Genomic DNA, 27553 nt, shown 5'->3' with positions numbered 1-27553 from the left:
CAGTACAAAGAGAGAAGTGGCTAGTGAGTTGAGGACCTGCTGAGGAAAGGCATCTTCAAGGGGCCTGGTTTTCAGAAAGCGCTGAGCACCCACTCTCTAAAAAAGTAGGCCCTTTAGAAATGGAGCCTTCATTGCGTCACCCAAAGTCATTAGTCGCTTTTCAAGACATTGGTGTTTCTGTGCCTTACAAGAACATTAGTGTTGGCAAAAATTCAGACACTCATGGTCATCGAAGTTCTCCCGCAGTAACACTGCCTTTCTCCCACCCAGTCTTCTCCATCTAGATTGTAAGCTCCATAGGCAGAGATGGTCTCACACCATGCATATGTACAGAGTCTAGCAAAATGAGGCCCTAAATCTGTGATCTCGGTTGGAGCTCCAGTAATAAAGTGAATCCGAGGGACCTGACCGTGGCAGCCATTCAAGTTTAAAAACTGGAGCAAATAGGTACAGGATTCCTCCCTAACCGTATTAACTTAGTGCTTTGTATTCTGCTGCCACAACTAAAGCCGTCGATAGAATCAAGGTATCATTATGCACCTCGACTGTACTACACAGCAGGACTCTCAGACAGCAGTATGGACCGGCTTTCACACAGGGCCCTTTTCTTTTTATGAAAAAAGAAAAGGAGTACTTGTGGCACCTTAGAGACTAACCAATTTATTTGAGCATGAGCTTTCGTGAGCTACAGCTCACTTCATCAGCTCACGAAAGCTCATGCTCAAATAAATTGGTTAGTCTCTAAGGTGCCACAAGTACTCCTTTTCTTTTTGCGAATACAGACTAACACGGCTGTTCCTCTGAAACCTTTCTTTTTATGGTAGCTTTTAAAACACCCACCTTAAAAACTTTTAAGAAGAACACTGCAGCATTGAGAATACACAATCTCTTACCTAATTATAAAAAGGATAGTAAGTGTACTAAAAAATTCCTTTAATCACCATTATGTAGAAAGCTCTCAGTGTCACCACCGGGGGAGACAGAGCACAAAGAATTTCAGCTCTTGCGTGAATGGATAGAAGGACTTTTCAGAACCACAAGGAAACTTCCTTTTAAGTCAATGTTCAACTCAAGATATTTTAATTATCCACATCACAACAGTGGTGTAAAGGAACCCTGATCACGGTAGGTGTTGTCCAATCATAACAGAGATAGCCCCTATCCCAGTGAGCTCACAGGGGCTCAGGACAGCCAGAGAGGAGCTAACAAAACAGCTGAGCAAAAAAATCAAAGCTAGGTGATTTGCCTAACCAATGTCAGAACATTTTATACCAAGGCCAAGTTCTCTCATCTTGTCAGAAATATGGGGCCATGATGCGTAAGACCCATAGTCTGCTTGTGGCATTTACTTGTCTCAGATTAGTATCCAGGTCCCACCACTGTGGTAATGGTGGGGTGTTTTTGATGCTGTGGTTAGCTGCCCGCTAGGAACTGAACTCCACCATTTCACATAGGCCATGAGCTAGCAGATGAAAAGAACTCAGATCACATGAATGTGGACTGCATTCAGGCAGGACAGTTAGGAGAGTTTGCATTTTTCTCTTCTTAAGTGAAAGCTTCTTAACTAAACCAGATTTCCAACATCCCCACTTGGGTCTTTAAGTAAGGAGTAACCATAAGAAGTTCTCAACAGATATTGCATAGGGAACATACTAACTCCATTTAGGATAAACCAAGCACTTCAGTCTATACATGAAAGTCATTGTGCTTCTGGCACTTGACTTGAGAACACTCATTCCAATTACTCTTCCAAGAAGGACGTCACAACCTGGGCATCCCTGTTAATCCATTCAAATGCAGGAATAATGGGGAGTGCTACCAGATCAAATCAGTAGGAATTCTACCCCGCCCCCCTTCACTCTGCACTGGCTGGAAAGAATACAGTGCAGGGCCATGATGAATCTGGCTCATTATTAGACAAACTGTCTCACCCTATAATCAGAGAAACTTTGCAACGAAGAAAACACCATTGCAAGGCCTGTAGCAGGACCCGAATGCAGATAACACACATGACTCTGTTGTCCATTTCAAGTTTGGGCCAAGAGATTCCAGAATCCCAAATTCAGTCCATTAAAAAGTTTTTATAGAAAGGTAGGTGCAAAAGGAAGGCATCCAGTGTGGCATAAATAAGGCAATTAGGCTGAAGCCCAGAGCATACTCCTGCCGTGGGCATCAGGGAGGTTACCGTAGGAATTGCACACGGCAGGGTAAAAGGGTTATCTTGTTGAGTAGCATTTCAGTTGGTTTTTGAAGTAGTGCAAAGATAGCTTAAATTGCACCTGTGCTTTGGTGTTGATCCGGAACCTTTTATATTGGTCTTCTACCTTAGTCAGGTTGGGATCAGATGCGGGATTATGTGCTTGGTGACCGATAGAAACATCAGTGCAGGAACCGACAAGCAAGATGCCCAGTCCATCCATGAAAAATTCTGGGGAGGAAAAAAAAATGTAAAAGCAAAGTTAAGCGACCCTGTGTTTCCCCGAGAACGGCTGTGAAATTATTTTACAAGGCTCTGTTCAAGGGACACCATCATAGGACCTAACCATTCAAGGGACACCATCATAGGACCTAACCACATCAGCCACACCATCAGGGGCTTGTTCACCTACACGTCTACCAATGTGTATATATGCCATCATGTGCCAGCAATGCCCCTCTGCCATGTACACTGGCTAAATCAGACAGTCTCTACGCAAAAGAATAAATGGACACAAATCTGACATCAGGAATTATAATATTCAAAAACCAGTAGGAATACACTTCAATCTCCCTGGTCACTCAATAACAGACTTAAAAGTGGCAATTCTTCAAAAAAAAAAAAAAATCTTCAAAAACAGACTCCAGTGTGAAACTGCAGAACTGGAATTAATTTGCAAACTGGACACCATCAAATTAGACCTGAATAAAGACTGGGAGTGGTTCGGTCATTACAAAACCTAATTTCCCCCATACTAATTTCCTCTTACTCTTACTCACACCTTCTTGTCAACTGTTTGAAATGGGCCACTCTCATTACCACTACAAAAGTGATTTTTCCTCCCTTGGTATCCTACAGTTAATTGAATTGTCTTGTTAGACTGACCTCCCACTTGGTAAGGCAACTCCCATCTTTTCATGTACCGTGTTTTTACACCTGCCTATTGTATTTTCCACTCCATGCACCTGATGAAGGGGGTTCTAGCCCACGAAAGCTTATGCCCTAATAAATTTGTTAGCCTCTAAGGTGCCACAAGGACTCCTCATTGTTTTTTTCTTGATTTCAAGGCAGCCAGGATTTTACCCCTGGGTTCAGTTCCTAGCTCTGCCGCTCACCTGCTTGGTGACCCTGGGCAAGTTACTTCACCTCTCTGGGCTTCCAACTCCCCTCCTGCCTCTCATCTATTTTAGACTGCAAGTTCTTCAAAGCAGGGACTTTTCTTACTACATACTTATACAGTACCTAGAACAATGGGTCTCCAGTCTTTGTTGGCACACTATAGTAATACACATACAATCATGCATTGCACAATGTTCGTTGTTAAAAGTATGGGTTATTAAACATCATTTAGCCTACTTTAAGTTTAATGATTAAATGTTTTAAGAAAATCAAGAGCAGCTGCTAATGCTTTATTTCAAACATCCATTTAGTTTAGCTGTGAAACAGGGTGTCATAGGGAGACCTGGCCCTTTAAGGGGACTACCTAGGGCAGGGCTGGGCAAACTTTTTGGCCCAAGGGCCACATTGGAATGCGAAACTGTATGGAGGGCTGGATAGGGAAGGCTGTGCTCCCCCAAATAGCCTGGCCCCCACCCCCTATTTGCCCCCTCCCACTTCCCGCCCCCTGACTGTCCCCCTCAGAACCCTTGACCCATCCAACCCCTTCTGCTCCTTGTCCCCTGACTGCCCCCTCCTGGGACCCCCTGCCCCAAACCGTGCCCCCCCCCGGGATCCCCCCCCGGGATCCCACCCCCTATCCAACCCCCTCCTGCTCCCTGTCCCCTGACTGTCCCGACCTATCCACACCACCGCCCCTTGACAGGCCGCCCAGGACTCCCACCCCCTATCCAACCCCCCCGTTCCCCGCCCCCTGACTGCCCCATAACCTCCGCCCCATCCAACCGCCCCCTGTTCCCTGATGCCCCCCGGGACCCCCCACCCCTAACTGCCCCCTGCTCCCTGTCCCCTGAGTGCCCCCCAGGATCCCCTACCCAACTCCCTCACCATGCCGCTCAGCGGCAGGAGCTTGCAGCCCTGCTGCCCGTGCAGCGGCATGGCTGTGCATGTGTGGGGAGCCTGGGGGTGAGCCTCCTGGGCCAGGAGCTCAGGGGCCGGACAGGACGGGCCCAGGGGCTGGATGTGGCCAGCAGGCCGTCGTTTGCCCACTTCTGCTCTACATGGGTCTGCCCTGGCTTCATCTTCTCACCTCCTTTTCGTTTCTTTCTCCTTTGCCTGAGCTAACCTTCTGGGCCCTACCTACCATGCAGATGCACTTTAGTCCCTAAACACAGGGCTTTCTACATTCTTCATCTAATTAAAATCAAAGCATGTCTTTGCAGAGCATTAAGCAGAGAGCAGAACTCTCCGTGGATTCGTGGTTACAGGTAGCCCTAGGTCTAATCTAACTTGCTGAAACACTTTAGGGTAGGATTTTCAAAGGAATTTAAGGGAGTTGGGCATCTAACCCAACCAGCGGTGGGATTTTAGGTCAGGGGATCTAAAAGCTCTTTACAAAAGTTAAGCATTATCACTTCTGTTTCATAGAAGCCCCTCCCCTCCCAAGACTCAGAGACAGGATAGGACTTGCCCTCTACACTGCAGCTGGGAGGTGCAATTCCCTGCTCAGGGAGATTCGCACACAGTAGCGCCGATCAAGCTCACACACTGAAAACAGCGTGGCCAAGGCCAGCCGCCCAAGTACAATCTGTTGGAGATCCTAGGTATGGAGTCGGGAGGCCAGCCCAAGTTACAGGAGTGCTAGCTTGGTCAGAGCTACCCCAGGTACGTCTACCCGAGCTAGGAATGATACCTTCCAGCCACAGTGCAGATACCCCCACAGAGCCTACCAGAGAGCTGGGAATAGAACCCAGGCGTCCTAGTCCATGTTCTAACCCTGGGAGAGGCCCCTCAGCAGCATTAGTGAAAGCAGAGAGCTGGAAGCCCCAAGACTGAAACAAAGGAAGGAAAAAGACAAACATGATAGCGTGAGAGAAAGCTTCTGTGGGGCAAGCCACAAGCGGCAGACACCGAGAGCCAGGCCTGCCGACAGCAATGCCGGGCCCCAGGGCAGAACAGTCAGTGGGCCCCCACAAACGCACAAGCCACGCCAGCGTGGACGTGGTCCGCCTGACATTTGGGCGGTGCTGCGCCTGTGCTGGCTGGTACCCAGTGAGCTGCTGACTGCGCTGCTGGGCGCGCTCTCTTGGCATGGCCAGGGCTTCCACATGCCCGCCGGTGGAGTTGCCAACTGTCCAATTGCGCAACCCCAAAGACCCTTGCCCAGCCCCTGCCCCTTCCCTGAGGCCACGCCCCTGCCCTGCCCCTTCTCCATCCCCCCTCCCTCTGTCGCTCGCTCTCCACCATGCTCACTCACTTTCACCAGGCTGGGGTTTGGGTGCGGGGTGCAGGCTATGGGAGGGAGTTATGGGTGTGGGGCGTGGGCTCTAATCTCCTGGGCCCCTGGGCAATTGACCCTTTGTCCCCCCGTCGGCAGCCCTGCCCAGAGCTTGCTTGCCTGCACTCAGAGAAAGAGAGCGTGTGGCTTACCTGAGTGAGCTACTCTTTGCAGAAGAGGGTCATAGCCGACGTGTCTGCTTTTGTCTGTATGGGCCAGGAAGAAGTTGACCACACCACTGGTGACCACACAGTTGGGGAACCCTTCCAACTTGTGGAAGGAGCCGTATCTCAAATGCAGACAGCCGCTGTCGTCACCCTGATCATAGAGCAGCTGAAAACTGTAGGTGTTCCCATTCACGCTGCCTCCAACCTGGAGAGCAAGACCATCACCCACGTTTTTCAGTTATCGCTTTTCATCTCTTGGCAGACTCAAAGCCTGGGCTAACATCCGCTGACATCAACAGAAGCCCTTCCATTGACTGGCCCAACCCCCTGAACATTGTTACTGTTCTGCACAGTGGGAATCTCAACATGAACAAGCCCCAGTTTACAATAGCTTCTAGGTTCTTGTGAGCTGCTGTTTGGAGCTCATTCCCTATGACATCGCGTTCTTCTTGTTCCTCATACCACTGTCTGTGTTTATCAGCTCAGAAACTGGAATGTTGTTTCCACTAGCGTGGTGTAGGTGCCGGTGAAAGCTGCTGGATTGGGATCACTAGAGAGACCAAAGTTCTGGGCCAAGATCAGACACGGCATATGCAGAAGCAGGACAATCCTCCCTCCCACCTAACCTAGAGACATACCATGGAGTCATGTCTCCATGGTACATTCTTTCATTGGCCCTACTGACAACACGGCCAATCTAATAAGCAGCCAAAACTGCACTGAGATCTACTCATTTCACACGGGGCACCAAACAGCTCTCATCGGAAACTTGTTACCCTTCACTAAGGATTTGGGTTGGATTTGAAAACATCACCAGAAGTTATAGGCCATCTGTTCCATAAATCCTCAGAACCATCCACTCTCTCAGGTCAGCTGTCACAGCCCAAGGTGTGGAAATATTTCCCAGAAACTCTAAAAAACTCTGAATCAAGAAAATACTTAATGGGATCAAAAACAGTTTCAACTGGCTTCAAAATGTTCTTATTGACCTTGGGTAAGTATTCTTTCTGGAGTTACGATCCAAGGTGAATGGGTGGTGAGGGAAGATTGTGATCCAGATTGGAGCTGTTTTTCCAAAATTGGCCAAGGAGAGTCCTGCTCTTGGCACAAACTGATGTCACTTTTCAAGAAGAAGACATCTAGTGTTTGAACAAAACCAAGAATCCCATTGCAGAGGTAGTAAACTAAAGTGATCAGAAAGGCAGTTGCATCAGGCTTACTGTTTACCAATACTGTGCCCTATCTGTTCACTTTTCTGCCTGCTATGTGGTTGTATAGAACCAAAACACAGAAAGGAGGCAGATACCCAGAACTAAGTAGTAAATATCCAGGGTCAAATGGTAATGCACCAATTTAAGATGGGCACATTTCTGAGAAGGTGAAACCAATCTGATGCATGAAGAAAGCCAAGTAACATAGATGAGAAACACACACCACTCTCAAAGAATATTTTGCCAGATAGCACTAACCTCTGGTGTGGTCACAGTCAATCTAAAAATCCATACAAGATTTTCCCCATCATTTGAAAGCAAGTTTCTGGCATAATCTGATAAACAGAGGACTAAGACAGGTCTGCAGAGGAATACATTTTGAGAGCTGGAAGCAATATTCCTTTTCCCTCCTGACTAATGGCCAGATTTTCAAAGGCTCAGCACCCATTGTAACACTTGAGCTCTTTCAGAAAGCCCAGAACATTTTCCAAGGGTACAATTTTTTTGCATTTCTTACCATATCCAAGTTTGTTCTCTCCAGCACATCCAATAGTTTCTCAATTTTGGTGTTTTCGGTGAATAAGAAGTCATCATCAACCCAGAGATAGTACTTGGTTGTGACCTGAGATATTGCAAGATTCCTTCCAGCAAACCAACCCTGGTAAACGGGAATCATCAAGACACAGAAGGGTAGGGTCAGAACAGCTTTATAAGAAGAAAAATTATATATATGCAAATACACACACACAAAGCTGCTTAGCTTTGTGCAAATCCCTTTTATCCAGAAACTATTCTGAAAAGGAGGGTCATCTGAACTACTGAATGAGAATGAAATAGAACACCTTTGTAATAAGGAGTGACCTTACAGTAAGACAATCACTTGCCCATGTGATAGAAGAACCAGTATATAAGATAGTTAAGCACTGGAAGTATTTACCTAAGGAGGTTGTGGAATCCCCATCTTTGAAGGTTTTTAAGAACAGCTTAGACAACCCCCTGGAAGGCATGGTCTAGGTACATTTGATATCGCCTCAGTGCCTGGGGTGGACTAGATGACCTCTTGAGGTTCCTTCCAACCCTACATTTTTACAATTGTAGGATTTTAATTCATTAGGTCAGGTGATTTTTCTACAGGAGACTTCAGTCACCATCCTATAACATCTCTCTATTTGTATAATTCCCAGGGCTCTTCACATTCCTTATGGACCCCCAAGGTTCCCTCATTGTCTCTCCTCCTCCTATCCCCACGTCGCTGCAAGCCCTCTGCCGGCCAAGGACTGGGTGGGCCTGCCTCTGAAACTCGTTAATGAGCACCAAGAAAATCACTTTTGAGCAACATGGAGGCATGCCTTGTCCCATGCTGCCAGCCAATGGGGGTATTGAGAACAGACAGGAGCCTTAAACATTCATCTTTGATCTTTCATAGAGCATTACAGGTCAGTGAGCCAGTGTAACTATTTTTACAAAGCTTGAATAGTTACACAATAAGATGCTCCATTCACAAAATGTGCTGGACACCCACCATTCCCATTTATGTCAGTGAATGCTCAAAATGAGGCCAAAAATTCTGTATAGTCAACAACGTGTTGACTAAGTCCATGAAGATTAATAGGTTGGTAAACCACTAGGAACTGGATTTAGACCACTAACTCATCTCATATACCACTACGGTAGCTTAAGTTAAATTGCTCTGGTACCAGTGGTAAAGCCCATAGACTGACATGGAGAATTCAGTCCCCTCTGTCCCAGCTATCCTAGCTAAGCAGCCTTGGCGCGAGGTCATGGAACAATAACTGGATATAAATTTGAACTGGTGGCCTACAGGTGAAAGATTCTATACAACACAAACAATCCCATGAGCCATTCCACTTCGTTTCTTTGGGGGATGGAACTGACCACATAAGTCTTAAGAGTCCTTAGCAGACAGTGTGGTCCAGTGGATGGGGCATGGTGTTGAGATTGGGCCTCAGGAAACATAGGTTCTATTCCTGGGTCTGCTGGGTCACCTTCTCCTCTCTGTGCTTCCATTTCCCCTCCCACTTTTTGTCAGGCTCATCTACTTAGACTGTGAGCTCTTTGGGGCAAGGACTGTCTCTTACTATGTGTTCGTAGAGCTCCCAGCACAACAGGGCCCTGGTCTCAGCTAGGGACTGTATGTGCTAACATAATCCAAATGCTAATAAGAGATGGTATTTTCAAGAGTGCCTAAGTGTTTTAGGAACATAAATTCCACTGACTTACATTAGGATTTGCACTCCTAAAACACTTAGGCACTCTTGAAAATATCATCTCTTATTAGCATTTGGATTATGGCGGCACATACAGGCCCCAACTGAGTGAAAGTCAATGGGATTTGTGATTCTAAATCATTTGGAGCTTTTAATAAATCCAATCCAAAAAGGTGTGTTATTTAGGATGTGGCCTCTACCAATGAACAATCCTTCTGTGAAACGCAGGCTGGAGGGCCTGGGCTGAGACTTGTCTACATGGCCAGTCCTGTGCAAGTGACAGACCTTTCCAAAAGGCATGATGTAATGCTCAATGTTCTCCCCGCTGATCTTCTCCGAGACTTCACTGTCATCGGCGACGATGATTTTTATGTCAGGGTAGTACTGTCGGATGCTCTTGATGAGGAGCCTAAGTTTGTGATAGCGCAAGAAAGTCTTCGTCGTGATAGTCACCAGGGAGCTGATCTTCCTATCTGTAACCGTAAACAGGGAAGTGCAGAGGCTTGTAACATTTTACGGCAGTTCTTTGCTTTTACTCACCATTCCTGAAAGATCTTACCTGCAGGAGGAAGGTGGGCATGTGGTTAGTAGAGCGAACTAGAACACAACAGCTGGGTTCTCTTCCTAGCACAGACTGCCACAGACCATGGGGAAGAGCAACAGAGCTAGGCCAGCAACCGCTAGACTCTGAACAAGTCATCCTCTTTGTCCCTAAGTTGCCCTATCTGCAAAATGGAGGTAGGGACGTGGGGCATCCCACGGATTAGCTAGTGTTTGTGAAGTGCATTGAGATCCTCAAATGGAAGGCACTACACTAAGTGTTGTCGGAGCCAATCCAAGGTTTTCCCGGGATTAGAACGTTTAAAAAGGTCCGTTCATTCAGGGCTTTTCAGTGGACGTAACTTTGGAAGAACCTAACTGGCCACAAAACATTAACTAGGATGCTGATGTGTTTAGCCCTTGTCAATTACACACATTTTTGAATGGAGAGGCATCAGGAGACCGGAAAGACTTTAAGAAGCCCAGCATCAGGCCTAAAAGAGTAACTAACTTCCACCACAGTAAAGTCTGGAGTAAGGATTTACCATCAGCAATTGCCAGCTTGCTGGAGCCACTCCCTGACACCCCCTTAAAAGGGCAAAAGGGGTTTCCTACAGGGAGGTACTCAGAAACACTTACCTGCTCCAGGATCAAACAACTTTGGAAGGCTGGGCTGTCGGATGATCACAGGAAACTGAGCCACATGATGTCTGCTCTCGAAACTCACTTGGAAAACAAGAAAAGCAGAATAGGAAAGTTGCATCACTCATAAGTCTTCAGGTATTCTGGAGATCTTTGATGACACAGTGGAAACCTCCAACTAAGAACCTTGATTGGAAATCCATTTGTTCCCTGGCAATGCTTTAGGCTGGAATAGATAAAAGTGGCCCCCCTCATTTTATATAGTGTTAAATGACCTTCCAGCCTCAGTGATGGAAAATGGACAAGTGGGAAGCCTAGAAAGAGTTCTTTGAAAGACCCCTTCTTCCACTGACTCAAAGAACTGGATAAATTTTTTTGACAAGTACCAGGAATTCTCCTGGCTTGGCAGTCTTGCTTCACCTCATGTGTAATTAGAAGCCAAAAAGACTGAAGCCCTGATTCACTAGGAAGCAGGGCATTGAAGGGGGCTTTAGCTTCTCGAGGATGATGACTGACCTCACCAATCTCTGCCAAAGCTTTGAAAGAGACAGCTATGGAAGATGGCAGCATCCTGCATCTATTTCTCTGCTCATGCTGTGTTAAATAATGGGTCTTTCAGAAAGATTCCTTCTTGGAGGTAAAGTTAGTTTAGCAGATGCTTGAAAGTGGCCTAGTAACACTCGAGAAACTGATGGAAAACTGCCAAGGATGGGATGAAGAAATCGTCCAGTCGATACTCACTCATATCTACTGCAGTGAGCTGGTAGACCACACTGGTGTATGTGACATGCTCAAGGATGAAATTCAGCAGCTCCACATCTGAGGTCAAGATGATCAGCTCTTTCTCGCCCCGTCCACTCACAACATCGTCAGAGACATCAGCAAGTGTATTGAGGGTTCCCAGAGATGCTCGCAGGATCACCTGCGTTAAGTGCCGTGCGGCACGGAGGTGGAAATCTTAGGTGTCATGGTAAAATCACAAGGCTTCCCCTCTCCTCCCTCCCTGATCTGGGTCAATCACATGGCCATCTCTTTAATAACTGTCTTATTTAAAGGGAAAGAAGAGAGCTCTGACCCCACCACTATCCTCACCTGGTTTCACTAAAAAGACGACATCCCTGTGGAGGTCAGTAGAACGGCCACCTTCCCACCCCCAATGTACGAGGTGGTTTGGAATAACCTGTACTGGCAGAAGCACTTTTATAACAGTATATCTCCATCTGCACTAGGGGGGGTTGTTGCTTTAACTATGCCAGCATGGAGCAGCAAAACTTGAAGGCTGCGTCTACATGACAGACTTCTGCCAGTGTACCTATGTCAGCCAGGGGTGTGAAAAGCTGTGATCCCTGACCGACAGAGCTATGCCAGCAAAAGCCCCTAGCATAGAAACAGTTCTACCATGGCATGCCCGCCTTTGCCATACAGCTGGTTTTGCTCAGGTGTGTGAGATAAGTTATACCAGAAACATCACAGCTTTGCTGGTATAGCCATGTCTGCACTTGGACCACCTTGCCAGTATGCCTTACCATTATACCTATGCGGGTAGAGCATTCCGTGTGTAGACATGGCCTGAGCATAGACCAGCCCTATGTATTTGTATAGTGCCTGGCACAGTGGGGCCCCGATCTTCGTAAGATCTCTAAGGATTTGTCTGTGCCTAGACTGCAGCTGGGATGATGCCTCCCAGCCCAGGTCGACGGACTCATGCTAGCTTCCCTCGAGCTAGCGCACTAAAGGTAGCAGTGTGGCATACTGTGGCACAGGTGGCCGCTCAGGCTGGATCCCGAGTCCAAGCCTGCCTGCCGCCCACCCACTCAGGTTGGAGCTCAGATGGCTAGCCCGACCCACCATCTATCCTGCAATGTCCACACTGCTACTTTTAGCACCCTAACTCCAGTAAAGCTAGTGAGAGTCTCTCTATCCGGGCCGGGATTGGAGACATACCCAAATGCTACTATACTAATACAAGGCTGGGAAATCAAGCCCACCTTCGTAATAGAAGGAAAACCTCATGAGAAATGTAAAACTAATGCACCTTTCATGCAGAGAGATCTCAAAGCATGTTACGCACTTGCCAAGGTAACCCTGGACTACAAACTTCCCTGCAACATCGTGAAATATACCTGGTACTTTTCTTCAGTCACTCCATGCAAACCAAGCCCTTGAAGAACAAAGGGAAACATACATAAGGTCAGTAAGTAACAAGCCTAAAGCCAGTGTTTTGACTCAAGTGATTATTGTTCCCTAACAAGACTCCAGTCAGCCCACCTGAACTGGGATCACAGAGCTGGATACAAATAGAACATCAGCTCTTCTCTATGCATTTTCCCCCCTCAATTTTATCCTGGAAGAAATCTAGAGATGTCAGTAGTATTTTTGCATTGGGGCAGCTCTAAAGATTTAGGGCTAGATCATCAGCAAGCATAAGCCAGGGAAGCAACGGAGCTACACTGATTTACACCAGCTGGAGAGCCAGCCTTTAGGTTTCCACCTCTCCTTGCACCTTATAAAAGCCAAAGATCAATAATTTTGCAAGATTACAACATTTGAAGCAATTAAATAAGTGGAAGAGGAATTTAAAACCAACTACCACAGAGCTCTTCAAGAAAGCATTTTGCATTCAGATAGAAGAGCCGGTCTGCGCTCAGATGACAAACGAGTCAAGGGAGATTTATTGTGAAATGCAGATGGGATCTTCGATGTTTCAGCCCCTTTCATAATTGTTTTTTAAAATGCTCTGTATACAAAGTGCCACATGGTTATTCTTCTAAGAACCCATCCCAGACATTTTGTGCACTTTACTGGAAGGAAAACAGATCTCTGGGTATCAGCGAATGGATTTTGAATTCAGCAGTTTTGTATGAAGGGTTGGGTCTTCAGAGTAAGCCAAGTCCAATACAGGTGCAATGAAGAACAAAGCCCCCCTCTTTCATATAGAGGGTATGTACAAGAGACAAGGTCTTAGACTTCACTGGAAGTTGAGCCCATGAGCAGGCTATGAAAAGGCACAGGACAAGTATACCTGGAATCCTAATCGTGTGTAGTGGCATCACCTCTACTCCTTGAATAGGATAGCTTAATGGCAGGTTTGGTTTGGCTATTAGTAGATCTTGAGTCATTGAGGGGTATCTGGAACAAATGCGAATAGAACAGAGTCAGCGTCGGGAGGATAAAGGATTATGAAAATTGTGTTAACAGTAAAACAGTTTGAATGAGTACTTCTTTCTACCAACATCCCCTATCTGTTGGATGCTTGCAGCTGGAATTTGAAAAGAAACCATCTCCCACTGGGGCACCAAACGAAGCAACCAGATTTTCAGGATACGTGGAGTGCGTAAATTGGGTGCTGAGTAGGTCGTGGTTTAGATGATGTAATGGTGCTCACTCAGGGTCTGGTTGGGGAGCATGGCCTAGTGGTCATGAGTGCAACCCCCGACTGCTAAGGGGATTGTGGGGAGGGGCCCTCCCACTCCACCAGGCTCCGACTTGGGTACTTTGGGCTACCAATGGTCTGGCAACCAAGGCTGCTTAAGGCTGTCCTCCCTGGGCCTCTTCCTTGGACTAACGGGGGCAGGAGGGATGCGAGGCTTTCCCGTGTTGGGGAAGTCCAAACCAAAATAAGTAAGAGGGGGCTACTATGTCCAGGGTCCACAGGGATACTTCCCTCTCTGGTTTTCTCTGGGATGGGTCCTACCTTCCCTCAGGGAGGGCCCCTTTGCGCAGCTGCATCAGATCTTTAGGCTTCCCTCTGCTCTATGCTACTGGAGCTATGGGCTGCAGGTCTGCTTAGCTGGAGCTCTCTGCCTCTCAAAGGAGCTAACTCCCTGTGTCTTTTAATTCCTCCAGCAGATGGAGGATTTGCTGCAAGTGTGGTGGGGCAGGGCTGGCTAAACCCCAAATAATCCCTTATCCCGTTGGTGCCCAGTGTGGGATTTGTATACCCCATCACTGATGGTAACAGCTGAAAGGATCATTTCTGCTTTCCTCCATAGCTGTTTCTTCTACCTCAGTACAACTCAACCCCAAGGCTTCAGTTCATGAGACTTTCCCACATGAATTTAGTGCCAGGAAAGATGCAGGCTGGACAGGTCGAGAGACAGGAGAATCCCTTTACCTTTTCTGATAGTGCTCCAACTCCCTCTGTCGCCTCTCTTTAATGGAGGCAAGGTCTTTCTTATCAATATAATCTTCCATCTGGTAGACATGCACACGGTCAGCTTTGGCGCACTCACACTGATTCTTTGGAGCTAGCCTGAAGAGAGGGAAAAAAAAGAAAACCCAGAAGGCTCAGCTTGTACAAGGACACTGGGAGAATCTGCTGTTTTGTGACCTTTTGAAAATAATATGCATATGGCCAAGCTTGGTGGGTTAGGCCTGTATCTATATGGGCGTGTGTATATATATTAGTGATATGGGCCTAACCCACCAACCATGGACATGAAACCCTTGTTTCAAATGCACACTGGCAAAGTTCTGATCTCAGCTGGACACTACCTTCCCAGCACTGCAGGATGTTCAGCTCTGGATGGGAACATCATGACTGAGCCAGAGCTAAAACGCGAATAGGATCCCATCCTGCCCTGGCAGGTGAATGTAGCTTCCTTTGTAAGAAAGTTGGGTTACACTGTAGGACATTTGGGCCAGATTCTCAGCTGGTGTAAATGCACAGAGCCACTGACACTAGCTTTTTTTACAGAGAGAGCCCAGGAAAGCTGCAGCTCAACGTAAGGGCCATAAAACAAAACAACCCCCCACCCACTCCATCATTCTTAAAACCAGAGCCAACATTTGGGATAGAGAACCAGTGGCCATGCACCACCACTTCTTCCCAGTTTGGAAAGGAGAACCCTATGAAATACTGAACTGGGAGTTAGGAGATCCAGGTTCTATTCCTAGATCTGCCACAGGCTCTCTGTGAACTCAGAAAAGTCACCTAATCTCTCTCGCTGGATGCCTCCTCCCCATGGGGAAGGGAGCAATGCTGCAAGATTCCACTCCCTGCCAGAGGAGAGAGTTTCTGGTAATGACAGACTGGGGCCATCTTTCCAGTAGCTAGGAGAGGTGACCACTGCCCTCCTATCCAGCATGCAGAAGGGATAGGGACAGAACATAAAGAGGAGGGAAACTCCAAACCCACTTAAGATCCAGAACAGAGAGTAAAGAGTCCCCTCTTTCATCCCAGAAGCTGGGTCAGGTCAAATGCAACCCTCTATATCTCTAACCACAACCAGCTCAAGCAACAAAACAAGCAACCACATGGGCATGTGCCTCAGGGATCATTGGAAAATCTGGACATAATCCGTAATACGCTTGATGGAGGTTGTGACACACCAGGCTTCACTGTCTCCCTGCAAGAACGGGTGTCGAGCAACAATAAATCCCAGCAAGCCATTAGCAATAAAGCTCCCATAAGTCGCTCAGCTGCCTCTTTTCCACTGTTAGAGGTGACTAGAGACAATAGGGGAGCTACACATACTTGGGTTTGCATGGAGGGGCTTGTGTCTGAGCTTCCTCTTTCTGGGAACAGATCAATTATTTGCAGGTCCCTTGGCTGGCAGACTTGATAGTGCCTTAGGCAGCTCTCCGAGTCCAGTGAGAAGTTGCAAGACCAACTTTGTTTGTTAGGGGTGAGCAAGTTGACCCTCAGCAATAAATACCTTACCTGCGGCTGACTCCACAGCCTACTTCTTCTTTCCCCCACCCCTCCTAGATATTGTAACCTGCCTGCCTCCCATTGAACTCCATTGCTCCCCAAGAAACATCCTGCTATACCACATTCCCTCCTAGCCCAACCCCATGCAAGCACTGTGCACAACACCCCAGTTAATCACTCTTGTGGGTGTGGAACCTCTTTGTAAGCAGACTTCGACTCCCTCAGGGAATGGATGGCCAGGATCCCCTGGGGGACTAACATGAAGGGGAAAGGAGTCCAGGAGAGCTGGCTGTATTTCAAGGAATCCCTGTTGAGGTTACAGGGACAAACCATCCCGATGAGTCGAAAGAATAGTAAATATGGCAGGCGACCAGCTTGGCTTAATGGTGAAATCCTAGCGGATCTTAAACATAAAAAAGAAGCTTACAATAAGTGGAAGGTTGGACATATGACCAGGGAAGAGTATAAAAATATTGCTCGGGCATGTAGGAATGATATCAGGAGGGCCAAATCGCACCTGGAGCTGCAGCTAGCAAGAGATGTCAAGAGTAACAAGAAGGGTTTCTTCAGGTATGTTGGCAACAAGAAGAAAGCCAAGGAACCTGTGGGCCCCTTACTGAATGAGGGAGGCAACCTAGTGACAGAGGATGTGGAAAAAGCTAATGTACTCAATGCTTTTTTTGCCTCTGTCTTCACTAACAAGGTCAGCTCCCAGACTGCTGCGCTGGGCATCACAAAATGGGGAAGAGATGGCCAGCCCTCTGTGGAGTTAGAGGTGGTTAGGGACTATTTAGAAAAGCTGGACGTGCACAAGTCCATGGGGCCGGACAAGTTGCATCCGAGAGTGCTGAAGAAATTGGCGGCTGTGATTGCAGAGCCATTGGCCATTATCTTTGAAAACTCGTGGCGAACGGGGGAAGTCCCGGATGACTGGAAAAAGGCTAATGTAATGCCAATCTTTAAAAAAGGGAAGAAGGAGGATCCTGGGAACTACAGGCCAGTCAGCCTCACCTCAGTCCTTGGAAAAATCATGGAGCAGGTCCTCAAAGAATCAATCCTGAAGCACTTGCATGAGAGGAAAGTGATCAGGAACAGCCAGCATGGATTCACCAAGGGAAGGTCATGCCTGACTACTCTAATCGCCTTTTATGATGAGATTACTGGTTCTGTGGATGAAGGGAAAGCAGTGGATGTATTGTTTCTTGACTTTAGCAAAGCTTTTGACACGGTCTCCCACAGTATTCTTGTCAGCAAGTTAAGGAAGTATGGGCTGGATGAATGCACTATAAGGTGGGTAGAAAGCTGGCTACATTGTCGGGCTCAACGGGTAGTGATCAATGGCTCCATGTCTAGTTGGCAGCCGGTGTCAAGTGGAGTGCCCCAGGGGTCGGTCCTGGGGCCGGTTTTGTTCAATATCTTCATAAATGATCTGGAGGATGGTGTGGATTGCACTCTCAGCAAATTTGCGGATGATACTAAACTGGGAGGAGTGGTAGATATGCTGGAGGGAGGGATAGGATACAGAAGGACCTAGACAAATTGGAGGATTGGGCCAAAAGAAATCTGATGAGGTTCAATAAGGATAAGTGCAGGGTCCTGCACTTAGGACAGAAGAACCCAATGCACCGCTACAGACTAGGGACCGAATGGCTAGGCAGCAGTTCTGCGGAAAAGGACCTAGGGGTGACAGTGGACGAGAAGCTGGATATGAGTCAGCAGTGTGCCCTTGTTGCCAAGAAGGCCAATGGCATTTTGGGATGTATAAGTAGGGGCATAGCGAGCAGATCGAGGGACGTGATCATCCTCCTCTATTCGACATTGGTGAGGCCTCATCTGGAGTACTGTGTCCAGTTTTGGGCCCCACACTTCAAGAAGGATGTGGATAAATTGGTGAGAGTCCAGCGAAGGGCAACAAAAATGATTAGGGGTCTAGAACACATGACTTATGAGGAGAGGCTGAGGGAGCTGGGATTGTTTAGTCTGCAGAAGAGAAGAATGAGGGGGGATTTGATAGCTGCTTTCAACTACCTGAAAGAGGGTTCCAAAGAGGATGGTTCTAGACTGTTCTCAATGGTAGCAGATGACAGAACGAGGAGTAATGGTCTCAAGTTGCAGTGGGGGAGGTTTTGGTTGGATATTAGGAAAAACTTTTTCACTAAGAGGGTGGTGAAACACTGGAATGCGTTACCTAGGGAGGTGGTAGAATCTCCTTCCTTAGAGGTTTTTAAGGTCAGGCTTGACAAAGCCCTGGCTGGGATGATTTAACTGGGAATTGGTCCTGCTTCGAGCAGGGGGTTGGACTAGATGACCTCCTGAGGTCCCTTCCAACCCTGATATTCTATGATTCTATGATTCTACTGGAGTTTAAAGAAACAAGGTGGGTGAGGTAATATCTTTCACCAGAAGAATCTCTTTCACCAACAGCAGTTGGTCCAGTGAAAGATATTACACCTCATCCACCCTGTCTCTCTAATATCCTGAGACCAACACCCTTATACCGCAAATTAGAAAGGTATTTGACAACAACGATGTAGTGGCAAGTTTGAAAGTGCAGGTACTTTACACCTACCCATCAGCATAAAGGAAAGCCAAGCCACCCCACTGAGGTCCAGTCGCAGAATTCTGGTGGGAAGCCAACGAGAGATTAAAAAATAAGGGCCAGAGTCTTAAGAAAAATAAAGCGTCAGTTAGGGGGGGAAAGTGCCATGATATTTTTATAACATCCTCGGGCAAAAAAAAAAAAAAAAAAAAAAACTCTCTTCCCCTTACTGGTGTAGTGTGCTGTTTCCTTCCACCCCAGAAGTGGCTGCATTTCACTACTGCTACATTCATAGGATCTAATGTGCTTTTCAAGCTCTATGAAACGATAGGCTTATGCAACACCCATCTCTACTTCTTCTGCTTATCTAAGTCTCCTCCTTGTCTCTTGCTGTTCATGACTATGTCTCCAATTCCTGCTCCGCCTTTACGGGCCACAGTCAGTGCTTTGCAGCGCAATTGCTGAGAGAGTAAGAAGGCAGGAGTTGAACTGGGCTGCTACATGGTTATTCAGCAAATTGGTACGTTTATTGGATGGGGCCATCCTGCGCTCCAGAGTCAGAGCTTTCGTTTTAAAAGGAAAAAAAAAGTGTCACCATTACAAAGATAAACTGCTAATGGTGGAGGAGCATAAAGTCATGTGGCATGGTCTCCTGTATCTGCAGGCAGCCCGACATAATAGTTCTGGGAGAAAATAGAAGCCTAATAATTGCAAGTTTAGTGTCAGCATCAATAACTCTGTGTCAAGGTTCCTTCCCCACTCTGAACTCTAGGTTACAGATGTGGGGACCTGCATGGAAACACCCTAAGCTTATTTTTACCAGTTTAGGTTAAAACTTCCCCAAGGTACAAACTATTTTACCTTTTGCCCTTGGACTTTATTGCTGCCACCACCAATCGTCTAACAGATATATAACCGGGAAAGAGCCTGCTTGGAAACATCTTTCTCCCCAAAATCCTCCCCAAACCCTACACCCCCTTTCCTGGGGAAGGCTTGATAAAAATCTTCACCAATTTGCATAGGTGAACACAGACCCAAACCCTTGGATCTTAAGAACAATGAAAAAACAATCAGGTTCTTAAAAGAAGAATTTTAATTGAAAAAAAAAAAGTAAAAGAATCACCTCTGTAAAATCAAGATGGTAAATACCTTACAGGGTAATCAGATTCAAAACATAGAGAATCCCTCTAGGCAAAACCTTAAGTTACAAAAAGACACAAAAACAGGAATATACATTCCATTCAGCACAGCTTATTTTCTCAGCCATTTACAGGAATCAGAATCTAATGCATATCTAGCTAGATTACTTACTAAATTCTAAGACTCCATTCCTGTTCTGTCCCCGGCAAAAGCATCACACAAAAGAGAGAGAGGCTTTGTTTCTCCCTCCCCGCAGCTTTTGAAAGTATCTTGTCTCCTCATTGGTCATTTTGGTCAGGTGCCCAGCGAGGTTATCCTAGCTTCTTAACCCTTTACAGGTAAAAGGGTTTTTCCTCTGGCCAGGAGGGATTTTAGAGGTGTTTACCCTTCCCTTTATATTTATGACACTCTGTCACTGCAAAGTAGAGCAGGCAAGACAGGAAAACAAGTTGCATATGATCTGCTGCAAGCAGGCTTTTATCTTTGTTTTGGCATCTCACCTTGGGGGAGCTTGGCTGATGGGCAGAGCTCAGCTTGTGGGCGGAGCTTGTGAGTACACTAGTAGGCCCATCCCACCCCTATTAGACTCCAGGCAGGAGAGAAATTGGAGCTGCTGTCTATTGCACACTTCTACCCGATAAAGGACACGTGAGGTTTGTTCCGTGTCGCTCTACTGAGGCCAGATTTTTCAACAGACCTTGGCACCCATTTAGGTCCCTGAGGAAGTGGTCAGACTTTCCAGAGCGCTCAGCGCAGAGTTCAGCACGTTGTGCGCTGATCTTTTTGGAAAATCTGGACCTTAGCATGTAAGGTGCTGGAGGGTGAGATCTTCCAAAAGCAGGTAGAGGCCAAGCAGCAGTCGGGCGGCTTCTCCAACCCACCCTGCCTCAGCCCTGACTAGAAGCGTCAATAGGAATGACAGGGAGATTGAGAAGACTCTATGGCTCACTCAATCGTTATGCCAACTAATGCCAGTTGTAGCAGGGAGGTTGTCTTCAATAGACATATAAAAGAGTTCCTGAGAACTGGACTCAGACGTACTGTCTCATCTCACCCAGGCCACTGAAGAAAATTCACGTGGAAAGTATTTTCACTTGCTACGAGCCCAGCATGGATTCAGTCCAGAGACCTCAAGGTGAAAGACTCCACATTTCCTATCACCAATCCCCCAAGCCCTCCCACTTTTTACTGGCCGTAAGGGCGAGCAATTGAGGAGGTGGGGGTGGAGGGAGCGGAGAGGAGTGAGTGGGGATGGAGTTTTGGGAGCGGAGGGTAAGAGGCAGCATGGGGGGGGGGGAGGGCATGGTTCGGGAGCTAGTGCCCCCCCCCCAACTATTAGGAAGCTTCCGCTGCGCCTTCCCCAAGCCAGATGCTTGTTTTGGTGGTTATTATATACAGCATTATTGAAGCCATGTTGATCCTAGGATATTAGAAAGAGAAGGCAGGTGAGGTGATATCTTTTATTGAATCAACTTCTGTTGGCAAGAGAGAGAAGCTTTTGCGCTTACATAAAGCAGGCCTGAAGAGGAGCTTTGTGTAAGTGTCAACACTCGTCTCTCTCACCAATGGAAGTTGGTCCAATAAAAGATATTCCCTCACCCCCCCTTTGTGCCTTTGTTTTCCGTCCCACACTTAGTTTACCTTGACTCTTTAAATCATATGCTCTTCACTCAAGCTTTCGTGAGCATATCCGATGAAGTGAGCTGTAGCTCACGAAAGCTTACGCTCAAATAAATTGGTTAGTCTCTAAGGTGCCACAAGTCCTCCTTTTCTTTTTTCAATAAAAGATATTACCTCACCCCCCTCTGTCTTTCTGGTTATTATCAGGACCCCCAAGTGGGTCACGACCCTGTTTTAATGGGGTTGTCAGGGCTGGCCTTAGATTTGCTGGAGCCCGGGACCGAAGCCGAAGCGCGAGCCCCACCGCCCGGGGCAGAAGCCCGAGGGCTTCAGCCAGGGCTGTCCTTCAGATTTATGGAGCCCTTTGCAGTATTATTAAACTGGTGCCCCTATGCTTCACTGAAGGCGGTTCCCAGCCGGCACCACTGACCCCAGCGTGTCGAAGGGGCACAGCCACCACCCCCACCCGCGGACCCCCAGAGCTCCCCCCCATTGCTGACACACACCGAGCTTCATACACCGCAGACGCTGCGGCAGTGGCTCAAGGCCACATGGGGGCTGCATCTTGCCAGAGCCCACGGCCCTCCAGCAGCTCCTCACCACTCCTGACTCACCATGAGCATTTGGACAGGAAGTACCAAGCAGTAATAACAATAATACAAGTGTGTGCGTGTGAGTGTGAGAGAGAGAGAGCCAGTGTGTGTGTGTGACACTGTGTGTTGGGGGACTGTGTGACTGTCGGACTGTGTGTGTTGGGGAGAGTGAGACTCTGTGTGTGTGTGTGTGACAATCTGTATTGGGGGACTGTGACTCGTGAGAGGCAGAGTGTGTGTGTGTGTTAGGGAAGTGTGAGAGACCATGAGCGCACGGTCACCTTAAGTCCCCCTCACCCCGCCGCTTGGCCCGGCTCCCCTCGCTGACTCAAGTGGAAGTTTGGCTCCTCCTGTCCTGGCCCCGGCGCGGCCCGGCCCCCATCGGAGACCAAGCGACGCAGGCAGGCAGGGACTCTGCTCCAGGCAGTGGTGGGCCGGGCCACCATGCTGCCAGTGACCGTCCATGCCACTCTGGGCTCCCCGGGGCTGGGGCGGCAGAGCCGGCTGAGGAGCAAGTGAGGGTGGGGCGGGGTTGGGGGCGGGGAGAAGCCCGTCAGCCCAGTGTGGGGGAGGAGCTGGAGAAGAGAGGATTCCAGCAGGGGCCCGTGTGGGGAATGGTGCCCCACATGTCTGGGTGCCCTACACAGCCGCATACGCTGCATGTGACTAAGGATAGCCCTGGCTTCAGCCCTCGGTGGTGGGGCTTAGGTTACACACACACACACCACCCGGGACAGGGCGGCTTGGGTGGGCTCCGACTTCAGTCCCCTCTCCTGGAGTCGTGTCGTAATTTTTATTGTCAGAAGGGGGTCGCAGTGCAATGACGTTTGAGAACCCCTGTACTAGACCACACTGCCCCTGACGAATAGATTTCTGGGAGGAAGCTGTAGCTGTTTTCCAATTGCCTGTGAAATAAAAGGCCAGCACTCCAGGCTCATTTTCAGGAATAAGAAAAGGAGGACTTGTGGCACCTTAGAGACTAACCAATTTATTTGAGCATAAGCTTTCGTGAGCTACAGTTCATTGCATCCGACGAAGTGAGCTGTAGCTCATGAAAGCTTATGCTCATATAAATTGGTTAGTCTCTAAGGTGCCACAAGTACTCCTTTTCTTTTTGCAAATACAGACTAACACGGCTGTTACTCTGAAACCTGTCAAAATTTTCAGGAATGAAGTCAGAGTTTAAGGCCAGACAGGATCATGAGATCATTTTGCCTGGCCTATGTATCACAAGGCACTAAACACCACTCGGTCACCCCCACCCCAACAGCCAGAATTAGACCAAAAGTACTACAGCCCTCAGGAAGCTAACCCATTGTATGCCACAGGCAGAAAACAGGAAAGATCAAAGTGCATGGGAGGGACCAATTTGTGCCCTGTTATCTTTTATTATTCATTTCTCTTGGGGCCATTAGGTGTTGTGTGAAAACAAAGATGCAGCTGAGCCAGGTGGCAGAGAGAGAGCAGTTGCTATTTTGTCAAACAACAACAGGGAAGAGGAAGGAAAGTTAATTTGAATCCCATTTCTACCTAGCTATTATTGCATCAATCATGATGGGTCTACTTAAAATCGTTGAGAAAACCCACATTTTTTGCAGGTGCGTCATGGCATAAATAGCAAATTTCATGGATGTTGAAATGTATGCCATTTATGCCCAGCAAAAAATGTGGGATTTCTCTGCAGTGTTTCTCAAACTGGGGTCCCCAACCCAAACCTGAAATTAACTTTCTGCAATATGGGCATTAACAGCTGGAGCAAATCTAACAATTCAAACAAACATTAGCCAACCTTTTCCTTTGCAGTATTTGCACAAATCTAGCTACGAAGAACAATTGAAGCAGTTAATATCAGCAAGGGAACTTACCAAATTCCATTGTAGGTAAACAAGGACTTGTATTTTTCTGGAGACAGAAGTTTCATGTCAGACCGAGCCTCTGAAATTTCTCCCTTGATCTGATTTTCAGCTGGCCTCTGCCAGTGCATGGAGGCCAAAACCACAACCACTGTACACGAGACCAGGATAAGGAAGTATTTCATACTGCATTAAACAGACGAAAGGAAGATTTCAGTAAGCAACGAGGCAGCATTTAGAAGCTGTTAGCTCTGTGGCTGCATTTCCAAACTCTAACGCATTTCACCTTCGGTTTTTCTCCCTTCCACCCACACCCAGCAGATCTGAATCTCTTGTTCATGTTCAGATGAATTTTCTGCCAAACAAATAAAAAAGCCTCCTTCCTTGATTATACTTAGGAAAGACTGACTACCCATGCTGGGAAGCTGCTTATACCAATTATAGGACAGTTGTTCAGACAGAAACTTATGAGCTTCAGACAAAAACTGTTGTATTTTATTGTGTTTTTTCTCTGAACTTTTTGAGGGTGTTATTAAACCAGACAGCCCTGTGTCCTTTAGAGCATGACTAGTTAAGAATTTACCTGTTGACTAGTTGCAATTATTGGCTAAGAATAGATATTAAGACAGATCTTATTAGTTCTCCTAGTGCATCCCTGCTGCTACTTTCATTCCCCCACCTACCAAATGCCTCTCCTAGAATCCACACCGAGGGTTCTGCTGACCCATTTGGACTGTGACACAGGGGAAAGGTGCGCTGGACTCAGAGCAAGAACACCCTGAATTATAGGCCACTTCCTCCAGACACCACAGTTAGTATTTCTGCCATTCACAACCTTTATTATTCCCCAAAGACTACATTAAGATGGCGCAAAGGCTGAGAGTACATGTCAGTAATTCCCGGTTAAATACATTACAGAGATGCTGTAAATATATAAAAAAAATCCCCCAAAAACAAAACTCTCTTCCCCCAAACATTATAAACCCAGGAAATTCAGAGTAAATACATTTGGATTTCTCTTAAATACGTAGCCTTAAAAATGAACTTCCTAGGTTTATAGCACTTGGTATTTTGCATAAATAACAACATCTCTGTAATGTATTTAATACAGAATTCCTGATATGTACTCAGTCTTAATATTGTTTTGTTCGGGAATTATCTTATTGTTTTCAAGTTAAAAATTTAATGCATGCACACTAAACACAGAACTCAACAGGCCATACTTCATATCTTCATATAACTTAGCACGCCATACTTCATATCTTCACTCTATTCGAAATATCAACTTGCAGATTTTAAAAAGATTTAGCTTTTATGGCTGCTTCCCACCCACCCGCATCCACACACACTTTAGAATGCCACAAAGCAACCAGAATGCACATCCCTCCCCACTGCCTGTTTTTGTGAGTAGATCTGGTGTAACAGGTAGCTTTGGGAAATAAAAGAGATAACTATACACATACTTCATTATTTTCAGCATTTCCCCCCCCCCCCAGCTGAAGTTTCTGTCAGCAGAGGCTGGTCGGTGCATAAGATCTTCAGGGAAACTCACGAAAAATGGCCGGGCTACATTGCTTCATTGAAGATGGTGGCTGCAACTTCCTAACACCACCAGCCTTTCACCCAGTCAAGCACTCTCTTCTGGGCTATGCCAGCCCTGTCCTCACCTTGTGGGTTAACAAGGTGTGTACCCTAATCTTCGAGACCCTTTGAAGCATTTCCCTGTGATAATATTCCTTTTTTACCTTGCAGAACCTGTGTTCTGCAAGGTTATCATCATAGTTACCAGCCTTAGAGTTGCTCATCTGATGCTCCTGGAAGTTGGTTTGCAGAATCAGACCCCAAAGTTCTCACTTTCTAGAGTCTATTTTTATAGGAATTTCTTCCTATGCCAATCTATGGGAATTGCTTCATCATGCTGTTGCTGAATCAATCAGCAGATGGCACATTCCTGACAGCTCCGTGCTGCTAGATGTTATCTTGTTCTTTGGTTCTCCCATTCTTGAGGCTGTTGGGTGGATTCCAGTCTGCCCTCTGCGGGGGGTCCTCTGGTTATTTCCACTTGACGCCTTCTTCAGCTGATGGACACTGGATTCTTAGGCTGGCACCTCCCTGATCATTCAGTTATTATCCACACCAAGCATCCATCCACATACATCCTCTATCTCTGTTTTAATCACAATTGTTAATACAACAAAACGGCGGGGAGTCTCTGGGTGCCGTTTCTGTTGTTACAGAGTATTGCTTTGAGTCTCTCTGTGTGAATTGCTTTGAGAACAGACTCTGTCTTAGAATGTACTAACGCAATTAGCAGCTTGCAAGTTTCACACATAGAGGGAGAGAAACAGTACCAAAAACCAAGAGACCTCTTAATTAGTAATACCCTGGAATTTAAACTATGGGGAATCAAACTCATTTGTGATTTTAATACAGAACTTCTTTAATATGATCCAACAAGCTGTCTGTAGATACTCTTTATGGATAAATATTCTGTAAGGTAAAATATAAGACATGTGTTTGGTGTAGTGAGTTTGTCAGAGTTTGCACTGCAACCCCAAAATGGGTGTTTGCCTATGGCCCCGGTGTGTTAATCTGGCCCTTCACACTTTTGTCTTACTAGGGTAGGCATTCAGAATCCACGTGCAATAGTATTTTGCATGTGTACTCAAGGAACCAGTTAGAATGCACTCAGTGTCCTCAAATCTTTCCTGGCAGGTAGCAATGCAAATATCATCTGCACAAATGAATCTTCACACATCAGGGAGTTCTGGTTGGTCATTTGTGGATACAATAAGAAACAAAGGTGAGAGCACTGAATGTGGGGGCAGGCCATTCTATTGAGTACACCATAAACTTTTCTTACCACCCACCTCGACAAAGAAACATTGATTCTCAAAACAGAGAGAGGACCTGGACCATCCTGCTATTTCTCAAAATTCTTGCAAGTTTCAGTAGACGTACTACAGTGTTAAAAAAATCAATATACAGCCTCTGTAATTTTATAGGTTTCAAAACCATCTTCAATGTATTGAGTTAGGTTTACAGCTTGGCAACAGCAAGGACATCCTGGAGAGAAACGCCCTTCGACTATTAGCACTGTCCTACCCATTATCCTCTGCTCACACACCTTGCAGGTTGAACAAAGGAAGGATAGTGGGCAATAACTCTTTGCAGAGTTAGGGTCTTCATATGCTTTGAGTAGTGCTACCTGGATTATCTGCATAGTCTCTAGAAGGAACTGGAAAAGTCAAGCAGCCATGTCTGTTCTCTCATCCCAAAACAGAGAAATAGTGTGTTAGATATAGCAGCTACCGTTCCACATTTCAGGGTTTTCATGGCTATGTCAGCTCCTCAGTGTTGAGCTGTTCTTTGTGGACTTTGGTCACTCTTCAGATACAGCAAATTCCTGCTTAATGGCTTTTGTTCTGCACTTTGCTTTGTGGGTTGGTTTACCATTTAGGATGAGTTGGGGTGTGAATTGGCTGGGAGAGTCTACGGCAGTGCACTTTGGTTGCTCTGCATCAGGGTTCAGCTTACAAACGGTGCTTTTGTACTCTTACGACACAGTTCTGTTGTTTGAATCAGTTTCCTCCAGCGGCCATGCCACTCCTTTCCAATTTCTCACACAAGAATTCCCCCAAACCCCTTGGTTTCGTCACTGTTCAAATAATAGAAATATACATAGACCACTAGTAGAGATATACATAGACAACTATGTTTTAACTACAAACATGGATACAGACTAACACGGCTACGCTTCTGATATCATAGAATAT

The 27553-nt window shown here is 46.7% G+C and overlaps 1 protein-coding gene across 2 annotated transcripts; it reads right to left on the bottom strand.

The window, feature by feature from the left end:
• Window positions 1–953: 953 nt before the first annotated feature.
• On the bottom strand, window positions 954–23956 carry LOC142070179 (beta-1,4 N-acetylgalactosaminyltransferase 2-like). Of its 2 annotated transcripts, none has more exons than XM_075123581.1 (10): window positions 23790–23956; window positions 14494–14631; window positions 13402–13508; window positions 12503–12540; window positions 11121–11301; window positions 10377–10463; window positions 9483–9670; window positions 7487–7627; window positions 5744–5963; window positions 954–2428 (listed from the first exon to the last, which is right to left on the bottom strand). In XM_075123581.1, exons 1-10 carry the CDS (start codon window positions 23906–23908, stop codon window positions 2217–2219), a joined length of 1431 nt encoding a protein of 476 aa, XP_074979682.1. In that variant the 5' UTR covers window positions 23909–23956; the 3' UTR covers window positions 954–2216. The 2 variants fall into 2 exon arrangements, with proteins under 2 accessions (XP_074979682.1, XP_074979683.1); XM_075123582.1 differs by lacking the exon at window positions 23790–23956 and adding an exon at window positions 19883–20141.
• Window positions 23957–27553: the final 3597 nt, after the last annotated feature.

This window comes from Caretta caretta, chromosome 27 (genome assembly GCF_965140235.1).
Source record: "Caretta caretta isolate rCarCar2 chromosome 27, rCarCar1.hap1, whole genome shotgun sequence".
NCBI lineage: Eukaryota > Metazoa > Chordata > Testudines > Cheloniidae > Caretta > Caretta caretta.
This window is presented reverse-complemented; position numbering and strand designations above follow the sequence as displayed.

Excerpts from the sequence above, each read along its gene's own strand:
- LOC142070179 (XM_075123581.1), bottom strand. The coding sequence starts at position 23,908 with ATGCACTGGCAGAGGCCAGCTGAAAATCAGATCAAGGGAGAAATTTCA. Across the intron at positions 14,632-23,789 it reads TTTACCTACAATGGAATTTG|GCTAGCTCCAAAGAATCAGT; the intron begins GTAAGTTCCCTT and ends CCCTCTCTTCAG. Across the intron at positions 13,509-14,493 it reads TTGGAGCACTATCAGAAAAG|ATACCCCTCAATGACTCAAG; the intron begins GTAAAGGGATTC and ends CATTTGTTCCAG.